Below are 24,673 nucleotides of genomic sequence, written 5' to 3'. Positions count from 1 at the left end.
TAGTTTCGCGATATACGGCTCCAACTCTGTAAACCCTTCAGTGCCGGTCCTCGAAAAATTGATTCCGCAGCGAGCAAATGTGCGCACACGAAATGATTGTATATACTTAATGAAAAACCGACATTTTCATCAATATTGAAATTTTATTTGCTATCGTCAACAGCATCGTTGAAATATTTTTCATGAATTTCACACACTTTCACTGCTTTATTTTTTATTTATACTCTAATTTTTATTCATACGCTTCCTTCATATGTTTGCAAAGCATATACTTGAGTAACGGGGGGGGGGAATTTTCCACTGTCACTTCCCTCGGGGGTCATGTTTATAAATTTAAATCCGCGCGCGATAAACGAATCAATATCGATGCAGATGAGGCGAAAACCCGAAATACGGTCACCGGGCAAACTCACCGTCGATCGAAAACTTTCCGGAGAGTTATTTTAATTCCAATCTGACCGACTTTACGATGAGAACAGGCGCTATCTCGGACGATTATTTTTCCGCGAATTTTATAAGAGGGCCCTTCCCTCCGCCCGATGACTCAACCGTGGAGAAGGAAACCAGGTCATGACAATGTAATCTCCTAAACGATCTAAATGAGAATTGACTTCTCTGCTCAATTTCTGAAAGTCCATTTCCCAAACTCACAAATAACCAGAAACAATCGTCGATCAAATATAGTCAAACACTTTTACTGTTATATTTTCATACGTGTAATATTTTGTCAAGAACTTGCCACAAATGTGCTGCGATTCTAAAAATATGACTTTGTATGGTCAAATTAATGTTTTTTTTTTTTATAGTTTGTAAATGGTTTCTCGACATTAAAGTTACATGTTGTTACAATTTACTGAAGCTTACAGAGAGAAGTTATACAAAGAGGAGTAATATAAATGGGATACGCGTTTTATTAAAAGGGTAAGTCGGTTAGCTTGTAAAATAGTCTCGACGCTGAAATAATAGCCAAATAATGTATTGGCCGAAAGATATATGTCACGGGGATAAGAGCTTCCGGGAATATCACGGGAGCTGGATAAAAGATGATAGCCGTGAAATATCGCGCAAAAAAATCTTTTCATCGCGGGGAACGTCGCGGTCACATCTTATACGAAACGGGCTGGCTCGGAGCGCCTTATCCGCGTCGTAGCGGAAACTTTTTAATAAAATGTTGTGACAAGCGCATAATGCGCGCGCCCGGACGAAACTTCCGGAGACGGCGACGTCGGCAGGGAGCTCCGCTCACAATGAGCTGCGGCGCGGCACAAGTTTCTGGCGATCGTCGAATTGTTGAATTTAATTACCAAAGTGAGCCGAAGAGAGAAGTAGAGAGAGGGAGAGAGAGAGAGAGAGAGAGAGAGAGAGAGAGAGAGAGAGAGAGAGAGAGATGTGGTGCTATATATACACGTTTGCTTAACATTCGCTCCATGCAGGAGCCTCCGGCGCCTGCACCTGCGTTGATCAAACTCGCGGTGTGAATCGTTGAATAAGTACGTGAAAGACGCGAAAGACCGCGATTAAATCGCGAAGCGACGACGCGCCAAAACAATAACGAAATAAGTTTCTCCTCCTCTTCGGAGAGGCGCGGTCGGGCGAGACGGAATTCAAGCGACATGAAAGTTCACGAGTTTCAAGTCAAGGCTCGACGCGCGAATTCCGCGCGGCTCTCAGGACAGAGACGAGAGACGATGCCTCGGGACACCGACAAATGGTATATTTTGCCAGCGACTTAGCGAGAGAGTAATAACTTCTTGCGATTCCGCGGAAATGTGTAAACGTTCTGTACAGGGCGAAAGATATTCTTGACGGGTAACGCAATGTTTCTGCTTCGAAAGCGGAGCGGATGCAGATGCAGAGCGAGAAAGTAACAAAGAGGGTCGAGCACAACTCGAGCTTCATTAAGGAGCAACTCATCGAGTTTGCAGAACGGGATACCATTGTGCCGTGGTAATTGTTATCTGTAACTTCATAAGCGCGTAAAAGGAAGTAGCGGGTCACTTATGATTATTTCAACAAAATTATAAGCATTATAATTTGCTCCATCGGGATCCTCTTCTGCGGGTATTTTGAATGGGAAGAAATTATTTATATATTTTTATCATCTCTAGTACGTCTTACTCTATATATATAATCTTTATAATTTTTACACTTTATACACTGGTGGAAATGGAAAAAAGAACATCAAGACTTTATACCTACGATACCCTATAATGCTGTTTCATTCGTATACGGTCGAGCACGATGCATGATAAAAAAAAACAAGATTGTATAATATATGGAAATCTTTATTAGGGGTATCTTACCAGGTAGTGAATATATCAGCCCTTCATGTTCTTTTTTCCATTTTCACCAGTGTAGTAACAATTCAATAAAAACAAATATCGGTCGTAAGTAAAAAATATGAAAATGCATTTTTATTATAAGAGAAAGTTATTGTGGCGTTCGAACGTCTAATTTTATCATTTTTCCGGACAAACACAAAGCATTTTAACATTATTAGCGACATTATTTTCCTGATAGACGAAAGGCAGTTTTCTAAAAAATCGTAAAAGAGTCTCCTTCGTTTTTACTCTTACATCAATATCTTGGTGCATGAAGGCGCCTTCCGCGCGTGCTTTTAATAAACGTAATAGAGTGTAAAGCGCCGAGATAAAGCATACCTCTATCCTTGTGCCAACTCCTCGACCTAACATCAACCATGCCCCGATTTCATGCCTTGCCTGCTACTACTAGGATCTCGGGAACAACATTTCAAAGCAGATCCGGCCAGTGGCAGAGGCTACTCTCGGCCAATTCTCTAACAACACTGAATTGTTTCCAGAAACAACTACACACCTCGAGCATTTACCAAATTACGCATTTGACTAACCTTGTTCGTCGTTCGTCATGGTACCTTAGACATTTTTAAGACACGCGATAAAATAATATTAATATTCGATCAATTAAATCTCGTTTTCTTTAACAAAAAATCGAACTTTCTTCTTAATATTTACCATAAGTAATCACAATTGCATTTATTAAGATTTAATTGATTAACTTGCTTGTGGGTTTAACGCATTTCTTATTATTACTAGACACTAGACACTACAAAGAGCGCACGCCTCGCGCCATTTATTCTCAACTATTACATTTACTTATTCACGTATTAAGATAACCAAAATCAATCTATAATAACCTGTTATTTATGAGTTGTCAAAACACGATTTTTGCGCCGACAGTTACTCTCGTAGTACATTCACTCAAGTAAAATATCTTTTTTAAGAATGGACTGTTGGTATTACCTCTAATAATATTATCTTTGGTATTATTGTTACCAGGATAGTGTAGAACGGCTTTGAATTTTGATAACATTGTGATACGCATGAAGCAGAATCTCTTGATCTAATGTTCTCGAGGGGCACCTCAATATCCTTGAATAATAACAACGAGTTACGGGAATATATTAGTTTACAAAATATACAGAATATGAAGAAAAAGAGAGACAGTACAAAAGGCTATTTGGCGATCACGAGTGCAATTGTTATATTTTATCTTCGAAGGTAATAATAAAAATTTGACGTACTTACTTTACGAAGAACTTACGAGGTTGCTTCGCGATTACCAATAAATTGAATATTATAGTGCTGCATCAACTCGTTTTTTTAAGTACAATACAACCATATGCAGTGCTCTCGAATAGAATAACCTGCACAACAATTGTTTAGTATAAATTTTTCACGTTCCGTATTTTCCCCCGTGGCTGTTGCATCTACAATTTCGTGTGTTGATTAAAACGATGAAAAATTATTTTTTTTTAAATTCTATTACACGTTCACGATTTACGCTATGACGCGAAGGCATTTGTGCTGAAATCCTTCAATTTAACGCGGTGGATTCTACGCGGACGCGAACAGAAATCTTTTAATTGTTTGGCTTGGTAGCGCGGCTACCATCAAGAGAGAAAAAGAAGGACTTCGATGGCAATGCGTAGGAAGTCAGGAATGTTCTATAATTGGAATGGCGAAGAGCTTAATTAATTGGATTGCGAAAGTCTTTAAGTTTCCCGGAACATGGATGAGATTTTAAACTACGGCAATGCAACCCCGGCGACGTGAAGCTTTAGCATTGCCTTGAAACGTTTCCGTAAATATTTTTCTTCCTAATATTTAATGAGTGACTGCCGAAGCAGAAAGAGAAGGAAAAAAAGCGCGAAAAAAGTAGATGGTTTAATTTATCTCAACTTATTTAGCGAGCTCCTCGTTCTATAATAAGACGCTCCAAAGTACCAGGACTTATTAACGTTCCTCAAGTAAAAAGTTAATACCCGGTTAATATCACTTAATACTCTTAAACATTATTTTATATAAATTGCGCTTAAATAACTATTACTCAACAACTGTGAACTTATTTAAAATTTTGATTACTAAATAGTAAATATTTAACAAGATCAAGTCTTACATTTCACTCTTTTGCTATTTTGAATCTTTCCTCTTTGGTAGTAAAATCGAAAAAATATTATTAATGCGAAATTAACTCAGATACTTAATTAAAAAAAAATTGTTACTCTTAAACATATAAAATTGCGTATTTGTAAAAATTCTCAGTTTTTCGAAGAACGAAGATAAAGCACATTTACGTGCGAAGAGCGTATTTCTGGCGGCTCTGGCGCCACCATTGCTCTCAGCCGGTGCCAAGCTATCGTTCTATGATTTCGCGAAAGCGGTCTCGTGTAACTATGCATTTGCACCCAGGATGAACGGCGCGGCGCGGACGAAGACCGCCGCTCGCAATCAGGGGTAGTGAATTTACAACGAGGCGCCGCGGCTCTATTTCACCACCGTGACGGAGCCGGCGACAACGACGACAGGATTAAATGCCAAGCTAATCATAACCACGCCCCGGGGCTTAGAGACCCTTAGAACAATGGACGTTGCTTCTCACTTCGGCAAAAGTAACGCGTCCTATTTACCGCCACGGAGTGCCGGCGGTTTATTATCTGAAACGCGGAAAATTGAATCTCGCATACGTCAAGATTTAAACGTGCAAACTTTTCGATCCCGCATCTTTCGATATCTCCACGAGATTGATTTCAGTACATTTACTTCTTTACGCACCTCTCGTAAAAAAAATAGATAATAATTTACTTCGACCGTATGCGTACATTGTTTTATCGCGCGAGAAATTCACGTCGCGATCAAATCCACTTATCGCGTAGCAAACAAATCTCTGCCTCAACTGGATACGTCGAAATAAGCGCGAAACGGGCCAGTCTGTTTTCTCTAGTTTCTCGCAACATCGACTTGGTAATAGAGTGAAAGGAACTTGGGACGATTTTATGGTAACGATAAAAGGGGGCGAATAATGCTAATCTGGATAACAGGCGGACATCCGTTTTCTGGAACACTGGCTGCTTCCCCCTTCTTTTTCTCTTATTGCTGATTACAAGAAGAAGACATTATTACTATATATATATATATATATATAACCAATTCCACGAGTTACATCTCATTGGGATTCCGACGAACGAGGGAAGGTGAAAAGCCGATAAAGCAATGAACCGACGTGTCACAGGAGTTTTGAGCCGTGGGATTATCGGTCCATCTACTGAAACCAATATCTTTTTTTCCGCGCGATTGCGCTCGCCGAGTATTCGCGATACGTGAGTTTTAAATATCCGTTTATTCTACAATCGTGCATTTCGATAGTTCTCATCTTTCTGTGTATTTGATATATCTTATCATCCTCTAACTCTGGCTTCGCAGACTTTAACATCGAGTTAGATATTGATTTCATGAGTCAAATGGGGAGAAATAGCACAACGTTTATGGCAATGCAACAGCATCACCACCTATTTTATCGCCGCCGTATAATTGCTTGCCGATTTATACGATCGCGCCCGTAATTGTCAATATTTTCTTAAAGGTGGCAGAGATAATTAAACGCGCGCGGGATGAATTCAATTATCGAGCCATATATTTTCCTCCGGCAGGTAATGAAACAGAATAGAACTGCATTAATATACTGTCATGCCATTTTCCGGGGAAATATGACTTCGGTATGGGCGACGTGACGGGCGGCGTAGTCTACGTCGCCCATGTAGGATGACGATGCACAATCGTTTCCAATCAGCATAGTTAATGGATTCATGCGACCGCGTTTTACCATAATTACCTGGCGCCGCCAGGTGAAGTATGTCGAATACTTGATTTCAGATTTCATCGCGCCCCCAAGATGGCTGCGAAATGGCAACGTATCTATATGCCGCATTAATAGCAGTAAATTGGATCTGGCGGTGCATTAATATCGCATAGCACATATAGTACTGCATTAGTTACACACAGTTACGTACGATATCTGCTGGCGCTGTTCTGATTGCGTAATATAAACGTGGCATTTGCCCGCGTACCGGCACATCTAATGCAACTGCGTGCGGTGTTATTGCCTACCGCGGGATTATTACCGTAATTGCATTTGTTACAATTCCCCGCGCAATATCGTTTCCGACGGCGCATCTTTTAAAACAGCACGCGTGTTGGCTGTTTTTGCTTTTTATTTAAAAAAAGAAATCTATTAAAATAACGTAAAAACCGCACGTGTTGCTTTCGCATCGCTGCAGCGAAAATAAAAATATAATAATCTAATTGTATATTTATAATGTATTATAATTCCGAATGTGTAAAATAATTAAGAATAAAAATTATAATTAGGTACTTGATGAACTAATAGGATAAATGTCAAAAATTTTCTTAGCGAGTATATTCAAAAAAAATGTGGAAGTACTGCGCGCTGCAAGGAGGTCGCTCCCCTAAATACAGTTGTCGCAATGAATCGTTAATTCTCCGAATCTTAATTAAACCGGTGTGTTAATCTTCGCACTGCATTTTCTTTTTCTCTCAACGATAATTAACGGCGCAACAGCGGCCGCCCTAACATTTAACTTCGCGCACACCTGTCCTTTGTAATGTCATGATAATTTATTAATGTCCATTACGGGGGCGCCTTAATTATCACCCGTGCGAAATGGAACTGCGAAATATCATGATACTCTCTGGATTGCGAACGGAAACGTAACCAGGTTTACTATTCTTTCTTCGTCACGACTCAATATGGTGCGGAGGCTGCTGATGAAGAACCGTAAAGGACGAGGTTGAGGCGGGATATATCTCCGTATAAAGGCCGCTCTTTCAGACTTGTCGCACTTCTTCCCTGCGGAAAGACAGGAATTACGGCTCGACGCCTTTACGACGATGTAATCTCAACCGGATTAACATATACCCCGGGCCGTCCGTGAATCTGTCTGCGCACCTTAGATTCCGCGCGAAGAAAGAACTCGAGACGAGATGGATTGTGGGAGAGCAAGGTCGTGGAATGAATAAAAACCAAGGAGAGTCAGGCTGTAAGAAACGGGTCTTGCGATTGCCAAGGTTTTTCTCTCCATCTCGTCGTCATCGTCGTTCGCCGAAGGCGCAACCCGGGTTGTATAATGAACCGCAACGATGTTCCCTTGAAAGCGTTTTTCGGTCGTCCGACAATGGACTTTCCATCGCGTTTTGTATTTCCATCGCTTGTGCTGTCTCGCATAATGATATCATCGCTCCTTTATGTGAGTTTTTAAAGAAAATCGCTCCCAAGTTTCTCGTAGCTGCATAACGAGATACGTGATATATCCCCCTGTAATTTTAATTGGCAATACAATTAGTGAGCATTTGTGAATTCGATGAGATAATAGGGAATCATGTCAATCTCTTTCCGGTCAGATTTTAATCGTGCATAATACGCGTTAATCGTTACAATTGAAAGCACATTATGCTACATTCATTAACGGGAAGAGCGAGCTGAATATAAAATTTACATGTGTCTTCCTTTATATAATGATAGTTTAAATTGCCGCACACGCGAAGGACAGTATTATCGGCGATAGCGCCTTATAAACGCCTTTATAGCTACGTTTAATTAATAAAATCATCATAATCACCGTGGGTTTCTTTTGCCGACGACCACACGACCATCCCGCTACCTGCTGCACTCGGATTTTACTCCTTAATCACTTTATAATCAGCGTGTTGAGGAGGCCAAGGCGGGGCGGCAAAAGCAGTTTTCAGCGGACCGCTATTATGTTTCCAAAGGCGCCTCCCCATTAATGAGGATAAAATGTTCCGCGGAACTTTATGCCACCCCGAGAGTCGCGCCGCTAAAGAACATTCCTCGGTTTGTTTAACTCTTCGATACTTCTTCTCATCGCGAATTGTAATAAACGCACGTTTGAAAAATCCTGCAAAAATCGTAATCCCGAAATTGGAAGTGCGACACAACGCAAACAATATCATTTTTCCCGGGAATATCGGGAAGGACACGCGAAATCCCCGCCAAAAACTCACTCAACGACGAAACGAAGAATCGGGGGGAAAAAACCCCGGAAACATATGAGTTGAATATGAGAGAAAATTACACTTTTTTACATTTACAAAATGGGAGAAAAAAAGAATAAAAATTTAGGATCACACATTTTTCGATCTAGTATGTTATTCATTCGATTTCAATACCGCGATTTATCGGAACTCCGCGCGCTCGCTCGCTCGAATATCGGCACAGAGAAACGGTGTTTTAAAATGACGAAGTTTTGGAACAACGCATTCTCCGGCGCGTGTTATATCGCTTTTTTTTTTCGTTTCTCGTTTTCTCTTGGATTTCGCGCGTTCGCTCGAATCGTCGCGCTCGCATCGCCGATCTCGACGAGGCTATTTAGCGCGAGGAGAGGACTGATTTCGCAAACGGAAGTATTCGCGCGATACACGGGACACGCTCGCAAAAATTCGGAACTTGCATAAAAAAAAACCTTCGTGTTTGCAACCGGACGATGCGAACGAGATGCTCGGACGAGGATTTCGCGACGGGAGAAACCGAGGGGGACTCGAGTAGAAGATTTTTAATTTACTCCGGCGGGGATTTGTGCCGGAGCACATTATCTCGGGGGCATTTTGTAACGCGTTACCGAGACGGCACAATGCGGATACCGTCGTTCGTTCGGATAGACGAAAGCCGTCCCGCTTCTTTTATGCTCCATCCAACGGCTGGGCGACGCGAGCCTTGCGCGAAATGGGGCCGGAGAAATCCGATTTTCTGGTGTTCGAGCCGCTCGGGCAGAAAATGACGTGCAGAACTATTTCCGCGGCAACGATCCGTTCCCGACCGACGGCTCCCTCTTTTCCCCCGGATCTTTCCTAATGAAAATAATTACGGCCTGTTCATTGTTCGCGTGGGTTTTAGGGTGGGATCTAATTTATTGAGAGCGACGAGTTCGCGTGAGAGAGCGTTTGAAAGAAAGATAGATAGATGGATAAAGAAAGAGGGAGAGAGAAAAAGAGAGAGAGAGAGAGAGAGAGAGAGAGGAAAAAATCGAAAAACCTGTTTATAACAATGCTGCGAGAAATAGCAGTTGTAGCTTAATTCTGTAAAGTGGCAATATTGCGGAAAAAATTATTGTCAGAATATATCGATCAATACACCCCAATTAGAAATGTATTTAATGAAATAAATCTGTAAAAAAAAATCGCAAGAAATATCTGGTAAAATGATGGATCGGACATAACACATACATACTACAAAGAGATATACACGATGTAAAGGTCGTCAGATCGAGATTGATGAGCTAATCGCGTGCAACATACAATATACCGTAATTGATCCATCACAATTCATGTTGCACGCGATTAATGTTAAGTGCATCTTGGTGAAAAAAGGTCAACCGAGTCCAGGAGTAGTGTATCTAAGATGAGACAGCGAGACTTTGAGGGCATGGAAATTCATTTTAACTGCAAAATTCAGCCGGCAAAATCGAACTGTGAGCAACGAAGTTTCCCCATTAATTTCTTCGCGTTCTACTGTGAGGTAATTAAATTAGAATTATGAGAAAAGTTTTCTGAAGCACCTGTTACATGTTTAGAACGGCTACTTCAGAATCTTGGCGAATATCACTATTGAATATTTTACATTGTCGCTCTCGCAGCACCGACTTGTAATAATAACGATGACGAACCAGGAGTTATATTCTGATTAATATTCAGCATAAAATTCATTTGCATCCGTATTCAAATTTTACAGGACTATCTCTCTCTGACGTTACGGTCTTTCGAGGAATATTAAGTGCAGCTTAAACATAAAAATTACAGTAGAAATAAAAATTTAATTTTACTAAAACTTACTAATTTTTTATTCACACAATATGAACGCTACGATAAAAAAAAATAGAATAACATTTACGATATACGTTTTTCGAATTCCACTTGCAATTTATCTATATTATATATATTTTGCAAAAAGAAATCTCGTCTACAGATATTACGTAATATCTAGAGTCTTAACAGCAGACAGAAATCACTTTCACTTTGATTATTTGTCAATAACAGAGCTCGACGTCCGACGTCTAATACTGTCGGCGATAATTGCAAGGGGAAGGACCACTTTTAATCATCGCTCGTCTACACGGTGATCCGGAGGCACGGGGCAATCTCCTCGATAAAGCCGCGCGATGACCCCTAATTGGCCACATTATTAAAATCGCATTTTAGTGATCCCAGCTGTGAGGGATCGTCCCCTGCGAAGCGTACGGCGATGAAGTTCCCTCGTAAAATAAATCACGCCATCCCATTGCGGTAATTCGGCGCAGCCGCTTCTGCCTTGCCGGTAATATTGGATATTTTCTTAATGGCGAAACTTCGACGGCCTTCCCCCTCGAATCGAGTTCATCCTCGTGAACTTCCTGATAAATCGGTACACGATTCTCGACCGTTTTCGATAGTCTCCTAATCTACGCCCTATCCGCTCCACTTTCCTCATTCCACGTTTCTCGCTTATATCGGCGTTTATCCCGGTGCGAAAGACGAAGGGAGTACCAAAGTCCTTGAAGCGCCCCCGGATGCATAGTCACCTTATACGGAAGTACTTCTATTCTCGTTGCAGCCATTGCACCAGCGACTACATCGCCGTTTATTCGGGTTCGAAGTCGTCGAGTCCGTTACTGAAGATGCTCTGCGGCAAGGAAAAGACGGCACTGGTGTACGATGGTCAAGAACTCCTCGTCGAATTCAGGTGAGTAACGCATTTCTTTACCAGAAAAACAAACAAGAAGATCCATTTTGACTTCTCGATCGATTTAAATATCTCATCGTCTTCTGCGCCTTCAGAGAAGTTCGTATCGTTTTGCAGAACTGGCCCCGAAGTATCGCCCTTCGATTATAACGGCTTCGTCGCGACGTTGAGTTTTATAGAAATGACAACGGAAGTTCCAACGACGATCACTGTCGACAGCACGAATAAAAGTCGTAAGTAGCAAGAGGAAAACGTTCGCCTACATTTCTCTAGCGTAGATCACCACGCCGATTAGTCTAACACTTACACAATTCTAATATACTTCTTCTAGCTTTAATCAAAAAATGCTAAGAGATTTGAAAGAGTAGAGTAGTTCAGATTATTTTTGTAATCTTTTTCATATTTTTGTTCCTGTTTCAACTTAGTATCATAGAATAACGAGTTATTGTCTACGCTCACTTACTTAGCTGTCTGTTCTTCCAGTCGAATTGATGAAGTCCAACTACAACAACCGCGACCTCCACGACCACCGCAAGGACCAAGGCGCCGTGACCAGCAGCTGCGACCTCGAGGTGAGCGGCGAGAAGGTCCGGGCGGGCCACCACGACACCAGAGGCAAGCCCAAGTCGACGACGTGCAGACTCGTGCTGCGTGGCCGTGCTTACGACACCGGACACGTTTCCCTAGCCAGTTACAACCTCAGGTACAACCCGTCTCGCCCCGGCCTTCACGGGCCTTCAAGTCACGCATTGCGACGCACGTGCGACCGCGGTCTTAGAAAGCGGGAAACCATACTCTCTTCTTTACTTCCCCGGCCCCGTGCTCTCCTTCGTGTTTATCGACATATTTAACTGTACGTGGATTGCGTGGACCCGAAGGCCGATGAACACTGCAGTCACGTAACGTGTGTCGCGCGGCGTGTGTGTGGAATTGCATTTTGGATTTGTTCACCACTTTCGATTCGTGTTTGCCAATCCGTACAAATCCGCGGCGAGTTACGCACGTAAAGTTGGATTTCGTGACTGTTGTAAAAACGTTCGGGAGATTTGTATTATTGATTAGCGTGTCGTGTAAGCGCCGTAAGTTCCGTCGTTTACGCGCGCGCATTTTTATTGAAATAACATCGTGAAACAATATATCGTACTTCGTGAATCAGAGTAACACGTCAATATTGATTAATATCTAAGAAATCCGAATGTCGCGAAACCTCGGAATATCTAAGAACACATAGGAGAATCATTATTCCGCAATTGCGCCGTTATACGACTACGCGCGGGGCTCTTATTTCACAGTTAGCGGCGACTTGCGTAACTTATAGAAACGGCGCCCAGGAGGGGATGGAGAAGAAGGAAACCACCTCGCACACAGCTCTCTCGTCGCGGCGCACAGTCGCGGAAAGTAGCATTAAATCACGCGGGGGCTACGACTGCCGTCGCGTCCGCGTCCCAGGGATTTTCAATTATATCATGCGCGTGCTATATACATCGACGACATGCGGAACGCGTATCCGCGCCTTCGGAGACGTGTTATGTACGCGTCCGGGGAGATGAAACACGCCGCGGGGGAGAGATGAACCCCTTTCTCCCCAGAACTGACGACGACGACGACTCGTATCTCCGACAACCCTCTCGACATCGCATATGAACGCGCCGCCGCGTTGTCGGTCTTCGAGGCCGCGGATATCTATACAACCGCCAATATGAACCAGTAGAAGGTGCGCGCGCGCGCTTACGAGACACAGAACGGATGGTTTTATTGAAGGTAGCATGAATTTTGAACGGAATATTGTAAATCCGAGCGCCAGGTGAACCGAGAAAGTATCTCCGAGCACGGGGGAATATCGTGCGTCTCTCACCCGTCGACCAAACCCTCCAAACCGTATCTTTCTCTCTCTGTCTTTTTTCCTTTTTACTCTATTTTTATGCACGCGTAATAGGGGCATTCGTGTCGGATCTGCAGCTTACTTTCCGCAGACGAGGCGATTAGAGCGAACGAAAACGCGGCACTCGAATATTTTGGTTCGAGTGATACATTTACGGATTATACCGGAACAAATATCGGATGTAACATTTCCAAAAAGCTTTCAATCTTTCCTACAGATTAAAAGAGAAATTGACAAACGAATAAATCGGGGTGTAATAGTACGTTTAATACGTACTCCTATTTTTTTTAGTCCAAAGTTTTTTTTTTGTTCGTTTCTGTGAAAACTGCGTTAGAGATATCGCCATACCCTTTCAAATTCTCTACACGAGAATTTGCAGTTGATACATCGACGGTGAATTCTCCCGGTATGGGTCGATGAGTTTTGACGACCTCGGCGCGCATGACGTCCGTCGTAAAATCCACTGATAGACATGTTCCTGGCTATCGATTTTACAGCGCGCAGTCCTGCCAGTCGACGATCGAGATATTCGACGGCTCGCCGGAGAGCGGGATGCTGGATACCGCCAACTCTTTGGAGAGGATCTGCAGCCCAGCGCAGTGGCTCCCGCGGGAACCATCGACTCAGGATAAGTAAGTGGATTCTCCTGGTTATTAGAGCGGTCATTAGAGAAATACCATTGTACTGGTTTGTAGGTGATGTGCATCGTAATTGTGAGTTGGTAAATTTCGAGATCCCTCGGCAACTCGCGCGATGCCGGGCTGCCGGGCTCTAAACGGGACTGGTTAAGTCTCCTTAGAACCTTGCATCGGAGGATGGAGATTAGTTCTAAACGCTAATTTCCAACCTTGCAGAGACGCGAGCGCTCGAGACGTAAGACGTGCCGACCAGTTAACAATGCGGCAGTCCCGAAACGGGCATTTCGCCGCGAGTCATTTTTAGTCTCTTTACACCTTTGTTTTGATATTAGCGAGTAGCCTCTCTCTCTCCCTAGTTCGCATGCCGTCTACAGTGAGGATTATTCATTATACCTCGGGCATGCACGTATTCAAGAGACAACGGTTGAACTGACGCGCGAAATAGGAGCCAGCGCCGTCGTAATGCCGAGGAAGGAGCGAAAGATCGTCGGGCGCGTAATCATAAAACAGCCCCGACAAATCCATCATCCGTCTCCATCCGAGAACTAGACGGCGGCATGCAAAGCGATACCTCATACTCATTTCGCCGGAAGTCAAAGTATGAAAGATGGCTGTATAGCCCGACTCTCTCTCTCTGCACATCGTGCATTCCACTTGGTACGTACCGGGTACATATTCGAATGAAAAGATGTCACAGAGAACGCACGGAGATGGTAGTTATCTGAAATCGTTCAATCGTTGCCGCGCTCGGCAACTATACGGAAGCCGATTCGGAAATCGGTACGGCTCGCAACAGAGTCGCAAAAGTTGTGCCTTATTTCGATGTTTTGATGAGTTCTATGGGAGGATTTAATTAATCGCGGCTTTTTTATTTTATACTTGGATCTATTAAGGTAAATATACTAATGCCTGGATACGTGAGATGTATATCTGGACATTTTTATCATTTTTAGTTCTTAAATAAGTATAACGCGAATTAAATCAAAGATGAAAATATAATACAAGAAAAATATTTTTATCTTTCATTCTTTGATTTTAATTCGCGTTATAACTTATTTAAGGACTAAAATGATAAAAATGTCCAGACATAAGTACGTGTCCAGGCATTGGTACATTTACCTTAATTTAAATAAAAATTAAATAGTTATTTTGGTATTTAATCCTTTTGAACATTTCTTTCAAAGTCTATTCATTCTCTAAATTATTTTTTTGCGAATTTTCTCGGCTTTTGAGTTCAAATAAATGAAACTTTGGAGTACATATGCACGTAGCTACGTTTATCGTATCAAAAACTGTGTATTTGACGAACCTGGTTTCCTCGTCGATATAGTATAGTCGGAATTTTAGGACTCTGTTTACTTTTATCCGAACTATTCCTAGAGAAAAAGCGTTACGTGTAATTTCAATATTGTTGTAAAGCGAGTATATCCGTTAAAAAAAACGCAACAAAAATTTATGACCATAAATTGGAACAGTTGGCACGTATTTTTTCTCGTAACGTTCAGAAACAAATTGCACGATGTTTACGATGAAAGAATCTTTCGATTATGTAGTAAATTTTCGCGTTTGATTAAATAACTTTAGAAGAACGTGTGAAACGAATGTATAGTGTTTTTTACACGAGCGTTAATATGCCGCGGTAAAAAAAAAACTGATAGCTTTTTCAACATTCGTTCAACTTCTGTTTAATTTGGCGCTGCTTTACATTTTTGTTTCGATTTTTCTATAAATTGCGTAACGTTTCTCTCGTAAAATACACACGGTGTATACACTATGTATGTCACGAAGTCCTTCCGGTTCTCGAAATATTGTAGATATCCAGGTTTTATATCTGCGCGCTCCGTACGACCGTTTAACGAATGCAATTTCTTCAATGATGTTGTAATGGCAAACATATTTAATTCCGTATAATTACGGGAGTACAGTGACGTACGTATTACCGTTATTTAAAAAGTTTTATTTTTGCTCGTTGTATTCGGCCGCGTATTATTCATGATACAAATCTTTGCGCACGGCAAGTCCAGTCTTCGCGTTGATATCGCGCGTTTTATGGACGCGGTCTTTTCGACGTCGTAAACATTTAATGCCGATCGATTTACTGCGCGCGAATAATATAATAAATGCAAGTGTGTGCTAGGCGTTGATAGAATACCAGCTAATCCGTTTAATACCCCGCGCGTTCTAGAATTTATGACTTGCAGCGTTTTTGATAACAAAATACTGTCGCGACCGACGAGTTAGGTATAAATATCGACAAAGGGGAAAAATTTGGGAACTTAAAAATGCACAAAAAAAGGTTTATTTTGCAGTAACAAATTTCTTGCAAATAGGAATTACATGATAAAACTAAATATACCATATATGATTTAATACACACAAAAAAAAGCTGTGGATATTATTAAATTAAAATTAATAAAATAATATATAATGTATCACACAGAATAATATTATTAAAATTTATTAAAATATTAAATTAAAATGTTTAATAAAACAAGATTAATGTTTTGCATTTTGCTCTATCTAAAATTATTCATTATTATACGATAAATTATTATAGCAGGCATTTTTATTCGTAATACGTGTGCTTTTTTCTTGTCGAGAAAGTCGAGATATCGATGTAAGAATGAGATGCCTGATAAGAATTCAAGGGAGATAGAATAGAGGTCATATCAAATGAAAAACGTGACGAGAAAGATATTTGAGAGAAGATTTTTAGCCATACATATTGAACAGCGACGTAGTACGCGAAGAGAGATACATATTCCGCAATTTTTATAGAGAAAACCTTTTTCCAGACCCTTATTCCGACAATTATACTCGATCAGATGTCACTCCTTGTCGTTTCTCCATTTATCGCACTTGAAACTCACAAGCGCGTCGATCCAATCGTCTGAAATACAACTCAGAACGTTCTCGTAAGCCGCAACGAGAAAATAGTAAAAATACTTGCGCGTAACTTACAAAAATGAAGAAAACAAATATTTATCATTTTCGGGCGTGTTGGAGGAAAAGGATTAAATTCCGCGTATTTAAATCTGTGCAATGTATATCTGTCCTACATGCAGAACGACAGCTCGCTTCGACGTTGAAGCCTCCGGAGACAAGGTTGACCAATCGGCCGTGAAAACATACTGTGGAGGGTCGAACGACGACAAACAAAGGTATCGCGTGATTCCTCTCGAGGCTGGAAGCCGACGGTGACCCGCGAACCAGGATTCAGGCTGGCCGATCGGAGAACCTGGAGAGATAAGTACAAAAGGGACTTTCGAGGGAGCGACGTCGTCGTTCTCGTCGTCGTCGAAGCAGCCAACGGTCGCATGCATTATGCAAGCCGTGGGAAATGGACGGACGCGAAATGTCTATCGCACGAGCGCCCCTGTCCGCCCCCGCCCTTGCTGCATCGGGGGCGAACTTGATGCGGCCGGTGCAAAAAGAACAAGAATTGACCAACGAATGGCCAAACGAGAGATGCCCGGCTGGGTTAAGAGATTTCCCAGAAGAGATTTCGCCGCCGCCCCCGTCGCCGCTACCGATATGGTACAGCGATCGATTCTCCGGACTTTACCACCCGGCTTCTTGCCCTCCTCGATCGACAGATGCCGGCGGTAAAACGTCTGAAATATTGTGATAACGTGCACGTATATATGTCTCTCAACTCGGAAACCTTCCGAGTGGATTTGGAGAACGAATTACAATATATGATGTACACGGGCGCTGTTCTTCATTTTTATTTAGGAATAGATCTTCCTAAGTAAATGACGACAGTGCAAGGCTCTCTCACAATTAAGAAATTAGCAATTTAATTTTGAAATATGAAGTCTTACAGAGTATACGGATAGAAATATACAATGCGATTATGATTCAATGAGATACAAAATTTATAAAGCGTCTCTCGACAACCGTACGAACATCGAAAACGACAAACGCTCGAATTGCCAGATCGAAGGCAAGAATTACAAATCACGCACTGCATCGTTCACGCGATGCCCAACCGTGGAAACCGCGGGACCGCGATTCACAGGTGTTCGCGGGGCTTCTCTCTCCGCCCGGCCGTGAGAGAACGAAGGGAGGAGGATCGTTTCCGCTTTCTGCATCCGAGAAGAGTGATATTCGTCGCACGCGCGTTGCGCCTCGCTGCCTTGCTGATGCTACCGGCAGTTTTTAATCTATTTTAATTTCTAACGTTTGCGCCGTCCCGGTGCCAGCCGGTCCCAGGACGATTTATGCTTAGTAGCAACAGCAGTAGCAGTAGTAGCAGCAGCAGCAGCAGCACCAGGTCGTCCGGATGTAGCGTACGTACGTACGTACGTGCCTATGGGACTGCTGCGTGTTTTATGTTGGCTAATCTCGTAAAAATTCATGCGAAATAACGCCCGTGCTTCATCCGCCTCGCACGTTCTCCAACCCCGCCCGCGCGCCGCGCCGTTTGCAGCCGGGCACGTTTTCCATCGCGCGACTCGACCCGCGCCGAATTTCCGGCCGTTGCCTTCCGCCTCCTGCGATACTCCCGAAACGGTATTAAGATGATGCAAAATAAAACGAGGTAGGAAGCTCGCAAACTGGAGGTTCGACAAAGCTAAGAAAGTGGATTACGAACTCTGTCATATCAAAAAGTATAAGAATAGCATAACGTTATTCCAAATTAGATAGGATAAAACTGCCTGAGAATTGCATTTTCCATATCAAGAGTTTCTTTTTTTTTTTTTTTTACTCAATTCAATTTCTAGATTAATTTCGACTTTAGAATCGCAAGGAAATTTAAGAATCGCAAGTGAATTTTGTACGTGTGAAAAAAAAGCGATAACGCTATATCGACGCGTTAGCGACATCGACATCCAAAGATGAAAATCGTATCATTGCGCATCGCGCGCGACATCGCGTTGGCGACAAAGGGTCGTAAGGTCCGACCCGGGCATCGCGATTATTCAAGTGAGTTGTCCAGAGCGCGCTCTATTTAATAACCGTTCGTGCATGGACGCGAGATACATCGGGGATCAATCCGGTATAGCCATCAAGTAATTTAATCTTCGCGCACGCCGTGTCCAACTAAAAGCCATCCCCCGTTGCTCCCTGCTCGGGAGCAGCCAATGAACCGGCACAGATCAACCGTATCGCTGCCGTCGCTTTATCCCGCGCGCTGATAAAGTAAACTGCCATTCCGTGTGCGAGGGATATCGCGATAATCAGGTATCGCCGGCTTGTAATACAGCCTACAAATAGCAAGGCATTTACGGCTCGTGTGCTTCTACACAGCGATTATTCAACATCACACCGTATATAGGAAAATTCATTGGATGTAATTCCAGAAGGGGGATAATTTAATAAAATTTAATAAATAAGTTTCATATTTTATATATATAAAGCGCGCACAGATAATGATGATCCAATAATATATACGTTTAAATGTAAGTCAATCCGACAGTCTCTCAAATATAATTTATTTAAATTTTCATAATTGGTGTCTCTATACTTAGTTTTATAAAACTTTGATTGCTTGTGGCTGCAAGATTAAAGATTTTCTCCTTTCATACCAAATTTAGAAAGCCGCGGTCACGTTTTAATTTTTTTATTCTCACATTCAATAATAGTTTTTCATCCACATGTCTATTTTAATTTAACTCGACTCAAGAACGCCAGACGAAACGCGCTAAATTTTTTTTCTTTCTCGATAAATGTCTTAAACAAAAAGATACGATCCACTTCTCGTAGATGATCTCGATAAACTTGTTAAGAACGTCATCGACTTCGAACGGCTGACGTGATATCGTTCGCCGTGCGGGAAAGTTGCTGTGATGTTAGAAAATCGACGACGTAATTCTGGCGCTCATTCGACCGACAAAGGGCGATCCTCCTCTCGCGGCACCGCAGGACGACGGGGCATCGACGAGGGGCGGGGGAGGGGGGCGGCAGCGGAAAAAGTGCCCGATTTATCTTGCAAAACTAACTCATAGGCAATTCTCGCGCGCGCCGACTATCGAGGGCGGCTCCCAAGACGTCCATTTACAACTTTGCCCAGGGAAAATAGAGTCTTACGTGCAAGATTTACATCCTGCTTTGTCCCGACGTTTATGTAACTTTCACGGAGAGAGCACCCTTTCGCGCCCATGCGCGACACGCTCTCCCTCGTGCCCCCTTCGCCATAATGGTCGTGAATTAATAATACGCGTCGAAGTTTCCGCATGCCCGGAATGTCCCCGATGAAAAGTGTCACGAATCCCGCATCCCAGATCCCGGTGTACGTATATGCGCGCGCGCGCTCTATAACGTATGTAAGCGGAAATCGGATCGATCATTATTCATGACCCCGTCACCATCGTTCCTCCGTATTGATTGCGCGGTCGTGATGCAAAGCCATTCAGCTGTTTTAACGAGGATCGTTCACAATGAGATAAATTTTATCCCGAGGTAAGTTCAGAATCTGGAATCATTGCAATATCTATCCTATTTCATGCTCAATTATTTGTAGAATCTTTTAACGAGGTCGTAAAACGATCTTTGTAAACTGAAGTCTCTTCAAGTTTCCGTAGATATTTAATCTACATTTTGGCGCAAAATGTATAATGTGTCTAAGCGCTGGCGTTTAAACGTGTCGACCGGCAGTGTAAAAATTAAAAAAAAAAACAGTCCCGTTCGATTTATGTCCGGTTTTCGACCCCGGAAAACTGCGGGGCGCGCTCTCGTGAAAGGGGCGAAAGGAGCGTGGGAAAACCATCCCTCCGCCACAGATTCACTCTCCGTTGCCGAGAGCGCAAATGACGTTCCCTCTTCCCATTTCCTCTTTTCCAGGTACACCGAGCCGAAGCGATACTCGTCGAGCGGCCGGGACATGACGGTGGTTTTAAGACGCGCCTCCAACAGCCCCACCGACGAGGAGTATATGGAGGTCTCGTACTATTTCCACGACGGTAAGTCGTAAAAGGAAACCCGCCGTCGTCGCCGGACGGGAACGAACGTGCCGCGATCTGCCGCGAGTGCCGCGCTCGCGCTCGCCGAGCGGGCGAGCTCTCGGCACAAACTCGAAACAAAAGATCGCACGTCGGAAATTGGATTATGATGCGCGCCGTCGCCGTCGCCGCGCAATCAAGTCAGCGCGCGTAAGCGTCGTGAGATCGCGAGAAACACGCTTCGTGAGCGGCTCCAGCGCTCTATCGCCTTTGAGATTCAGGTTACTCTTTTCTTACCCGTTTCTTCTTTCTTTTTTTTCCCTTCTCTTGTTCATTACGAATTACGAGCGCAATCGCGCTTCTTTACGCGCTTCCGAGAAGCTTCCTCGTTTTACGTCTTCGAGCGGAAGTTTAAAAAGGATCTAGTTTATCCTATTAATTTGATATCTCTCGCGCCCTTTTTCCCGCGAGTTTCTTGAATAGTACGAAAATTACACGTAGAGTAAATAATTAAGAATTATTAATTGAGAATTACTTTTTTCTTTCGATATAATATGTAGTATATTTTTCTTCGTCCAATAACACGTAGCGTGATCCTCTTACGTATATAATTATTAATTATATGCTTGCCCGTCTTTCGTTATAAAGCGCGAAAAGCGACTGGCATTCGATTATCGCGATGATAGTGTCATTTTCGTGATCGGCGCAATTTGCGTCCCACAGTCTTTTATCGTTCCGAATAGAGTTTTTGCCCGTTGCTTCTTGAATAGCCGACTGGCGCGCCAAAACCGCTAATTACGAGTAACTAATTACCGTAAATACGCCTCGGCATATCGATGTCAAAGCCTCGTTCCCCCCCTCGACCCCTAATCGGATGAACGTAGGCACGTCCGGACGGTAATCCTGAAATTCGCTTGGCAGTCGACCGAGGAATTCTGGTTGGCTGCCGGAGGACACATTCACGAATATCGACGCGCGTCCGGTCCTCGCAAAAACAGCGGTCGCGCTTAATTCCGTTTCAAAGATTAGATTTCACCCCGATTAAGTAGCTACCGACCTTTTCCTTGGCCGAGCAATCCCGGAGATTAAAATGAGAGCCCGGGTGTATTACGCTCTTTCGCGTATCGGGAAACTTGTAATTATTCGCGGTCGGATAATTATTCGCCCGTGATTGTTACGGCTATTTTGCAAAGTAAAGCCAGACTACCGCGTATATCACAGGCTTGAAAACGCTAAATCTATAAATTCAAAGCGGGGATAACCGCGTGTAAGCACCCTGCGATTTTCAGTATAGAACTTAATCCGTATGACATTTTGCACATATATATATATAATGAGCAATAATATATAATGAATAATACGAGTAATATATTTTGAACGGATATTAACTAATTTCAGCGTGAAATTAGATCTGATTTTTATTTTAAAGTAAAATGTTAAGATATTAACTCATTTCAACGTTGAAGTCAATATATCTCAACATTTTACTTTAAAATAAAAATCTCTTTTCACCTAATGCTTGAGAATTTATTCTCCATTTATCGGATCTATCGTTTTCCTCTCCCGTGAATTTAAGCGTCCGGTTTCACTAAAATCGAAAATTAAAATCGTTCAAGCGTTTTCGAACACAAGCTAATAGTGCTCGAGATAAAATTTTTAACGAACAAAACGAAACGCGGACAGCAGTAATTGAATCTTGATATCGATGAGATTTTAAACGTCGACCGAATTTTACGACACATCATGTCGACATCAAATTCTCGTTCCGAAGATATTTTTTTTTTTTTTTTACTTTGTATGAAATGGCTACCAGCCTCGCGCTCGTAACCAGTAGCCATCCCCGTTACAACAATCGTACGCGAGCGAGCGGCATATAAATCCAATCATGGACCATTATAAAAAAAAAAAGGGCGTAAATGACAAGAATCAAAAGTCATGCCTGACGACGAACTATCGCCGTCGATTGGATCGGTGATTGACGAGAGGTGATCGTGTCGCCGGTCGAACATTATTACGTTTACACGTGTTACACGTGTTACACGCCGCGTGCATTCTCGTGTCTCTCACAGTATATATCTCTATCTCTCTATTCGAATCGCGACGATCGATGAGAACGGTCGTCAAAGACCGGCGTGTTTGAAATCTTAAATAACAACGTTTCGTGTTTAAACGAAGCACGCGCGTGCCAGCCGCGTTCGAATCGGCCACGACTTTGTTCGTCAGATTTTTTGTTCCCCACGTATTCGTAACGTCCCACACAGAGATCCCATTCCCGTCGCGTCGCTGTGTTTCACTTTTTTCCCTTCCTCTTCACCAGAGAGGCAGAATATCGAGACCGAACGTTTTCGAATTCCGGTTCTACATCGGAATTCCGGTGCCTACCTTATCTCGCGCCGAGTACGATCCCGTACGGTGGAACATAAAACTTTATGCGACCCAGGGAGACCGATCTCCTTACGGGAAAGGGGTCGAATTCAACCGAGCAGACCCCGAATTGCCCAGAATAATCATGCGAAATTGTCGTGTAAGAAACGAAATGAGGGAATCCTGTCTGCGGAGTGAACTTCAACTCGAAATGAAAGTGCTCGTAAGACGTTTACCCACTTATAACTCGCTGAAATATATATCCCTCTGACTGCGAGAAACTTACGGGGGAAAAAATTAAGCTAAGAGGCGCGAGGAGAGCAAAGTTGCAAGAGTTCCCGCGAGAATTCAACGGATATGAGCGATAAAATGAAAATATTTTATATTCGAGATCGTCTTGGTAATTTTCTTGATTGACATCCCGAGTGGATGGTAATTTTTATATTTACGTCATATATCTTCAGCTTCTTTCTATTTATTATATTAATCTCGTTGACTTATTAATTTTATAATCAACTTTTGTCGCACAAGAAATTATTAAAGAGAAATTTCTAGATCTCATCTTTGCATACAGATTAGAGCCTTTCTTTAATTATTGATGTCGTGTCTCTCTTTCGTTTGTTTACGCTAACTTCGTTGATTTATTAAATTTATAATTAATTTGTCGCGCAAGAAATTACATGAATAACATAGGATCTCGGGGCACTATTTTACGCGCACAGATTACATCTTTATTTTTGCAAGGCATAATTTGCGAGGTAATTTCTCTCGACACCTTCACAAGCAACGCATTTTCATTTGATGCTCCAGAACGTGAGGGTGGGACTCAGCAGCCGGCCAGCGTGTGCGACGTCGAATATTACGGGTTGACGTCGCCGGTGGAGGGCTCGGTGGTGCATCCAGAACCGCATCGGTTGTTCGCCATGGAAGGCCTGGTGAAGTGCAGGCAGCACTTTATACCGGCGCCAAACCAATCGGTGGTCATTACTGTGAGTTCCTCGACGAAATGTCTAATCTCTCTGTCGTTCGTTCAATTGACGGTCGGGAATTAAATTCTCGCGAATTCATTCTCAGTTTTTAGACGCACACTGTCTCGCGCGAACAGGGATTCTCGCAGGTTACATATGTTATTCGAGGAAAAGAGAAAAGAACTCCCTCGCGCAAACAGCATCGTCGGATGTGCGGAGGGATTTTAGAATCCAAAAACTATAAAACTATCTATCTGTATACTCGAGCCTTTAATCCGCATAGAAATAATATCCCGCTGGATCAGACGCGGTTCCGAAGGCGAGACCACGGTTCAGCAGCTATGGGTTTCAGCAACTCCTGCGAGAACGATAAAGTGCAACAATTGAATTCCATAGTGGAAAACATACCAACTGTAATCCCGCGGTGAACGATACGAACGTCGCATCCGTGTTGCGAATCCGTTGCGCAACCGAGGAAAATCGTGCAACTTTAATCCGTTACGTCGCGCTTAGATAAATCATCTCTTCAGGATATTATGTATATGGAAATTTGGATTTTCGGCAGATCTACATAAATATGCAGTTATAAAAGTCGTAAAAAATATTGTCTAACACACGTTTTATATATCTTGTCGTTTCGACGGTAATTGCTTAGAAATCAAATATAAGTATTAACTTTGAGAGATTGTTTCACTCTTTAAATCTCAAAACGGGCACACCTAAAAAAATACATGCTTCTTAGATTTTTGCGTTTAACGTCATATTTCAAGGAGAATCAAGTCGGTTCTGGGCAATTGTGACGTTGTCCCTTATTGTCCGTCACAGAAGAAAGAGCGAACAAATTTTAATTGCACGTATGGCACATCGTTT

At 42.6% G+C, this 24,673-nt stretch overlaps 1 protein-coding gene and 1 long non-coding RNA gene across 8 annotated transcripts in view; one reads left to right on the top strand and one right to left on the bottom strand.

Annotated features, from left to right (window-relative positions):
• Positions 1 to 24,673, top strand: part of LOC143906306 (uncharacterized) — a 219,933-nt gene that overhangs the window by 186,571 nt on the left and 8,689 nt on the right. For all 7 annotated transcript variants that reach the window (XM_077422312.1, XM_077422308.1, XM_077422310.1 and 4 more), the window contains 6 exons: positions 10,939 to 11,067; positions 11,185 to 11,300; positions 11,551 to 11,770; positions 13,447 to 13,581; positions 20,374 to 20,492; positions 23,646 to 23,824. In XM_077422312.1, coding sequence (XP_077278438.1) covers positions 10,939 to 11,067; positions 11,185 to 11,300; positions 11,551 to 11,770; positions 13,447 to 13,581; positions 20,374 to 20,492; positions 23,646 to 23,824 — 898 coding nt within the window. The remainder of the gene's footprint in view (positions 1 to 10,938; positions 11,068 to 11,184; positions 11,301 to 11,550; positions 11,771 to 13,446; positions 13,582 to 20,373; positions 20,493 to 23,645; positions 23,825 to 24,673) is intronic.
• LOC143906307 (uncharacterized) lies at positions 10,051 to 11,659 on the bottom strand. Its single transcript, XR_013259477.1, has 3 exons — positions 11,531 to 11,659; positions 11,089 to 11,276; positions 10,051 to 11,007 (listed from the first exon to the last, which is right to left on the bottom strand). It is a non-coding gene; the product is annotated as an uncharacterized LOC143906307 (long non-coding RNA).

Source organism: Temnothorax americanus, unplaced genomic scaffold, assembly GCF_048541705.1.
Source record: "Temnothorax americanus isolate GAGA-0224 unplaced genomic scaffold, ASM4854170v1 Scaffold7, whole genome shotgun sequence".
In the NCBI taxonomy this organism is placed as follows: domain Eukaryota; kingdom Metazoa; phylum Arthropoda; class Insecta; order Hymenoptera; family Formicidae; genus Temnothorax; species Temnothorax americanus.
Note: the sequence above shows the minus strand (reverse complement) of the source record. Positions and strands in the feature narration are given on the sequence as shown.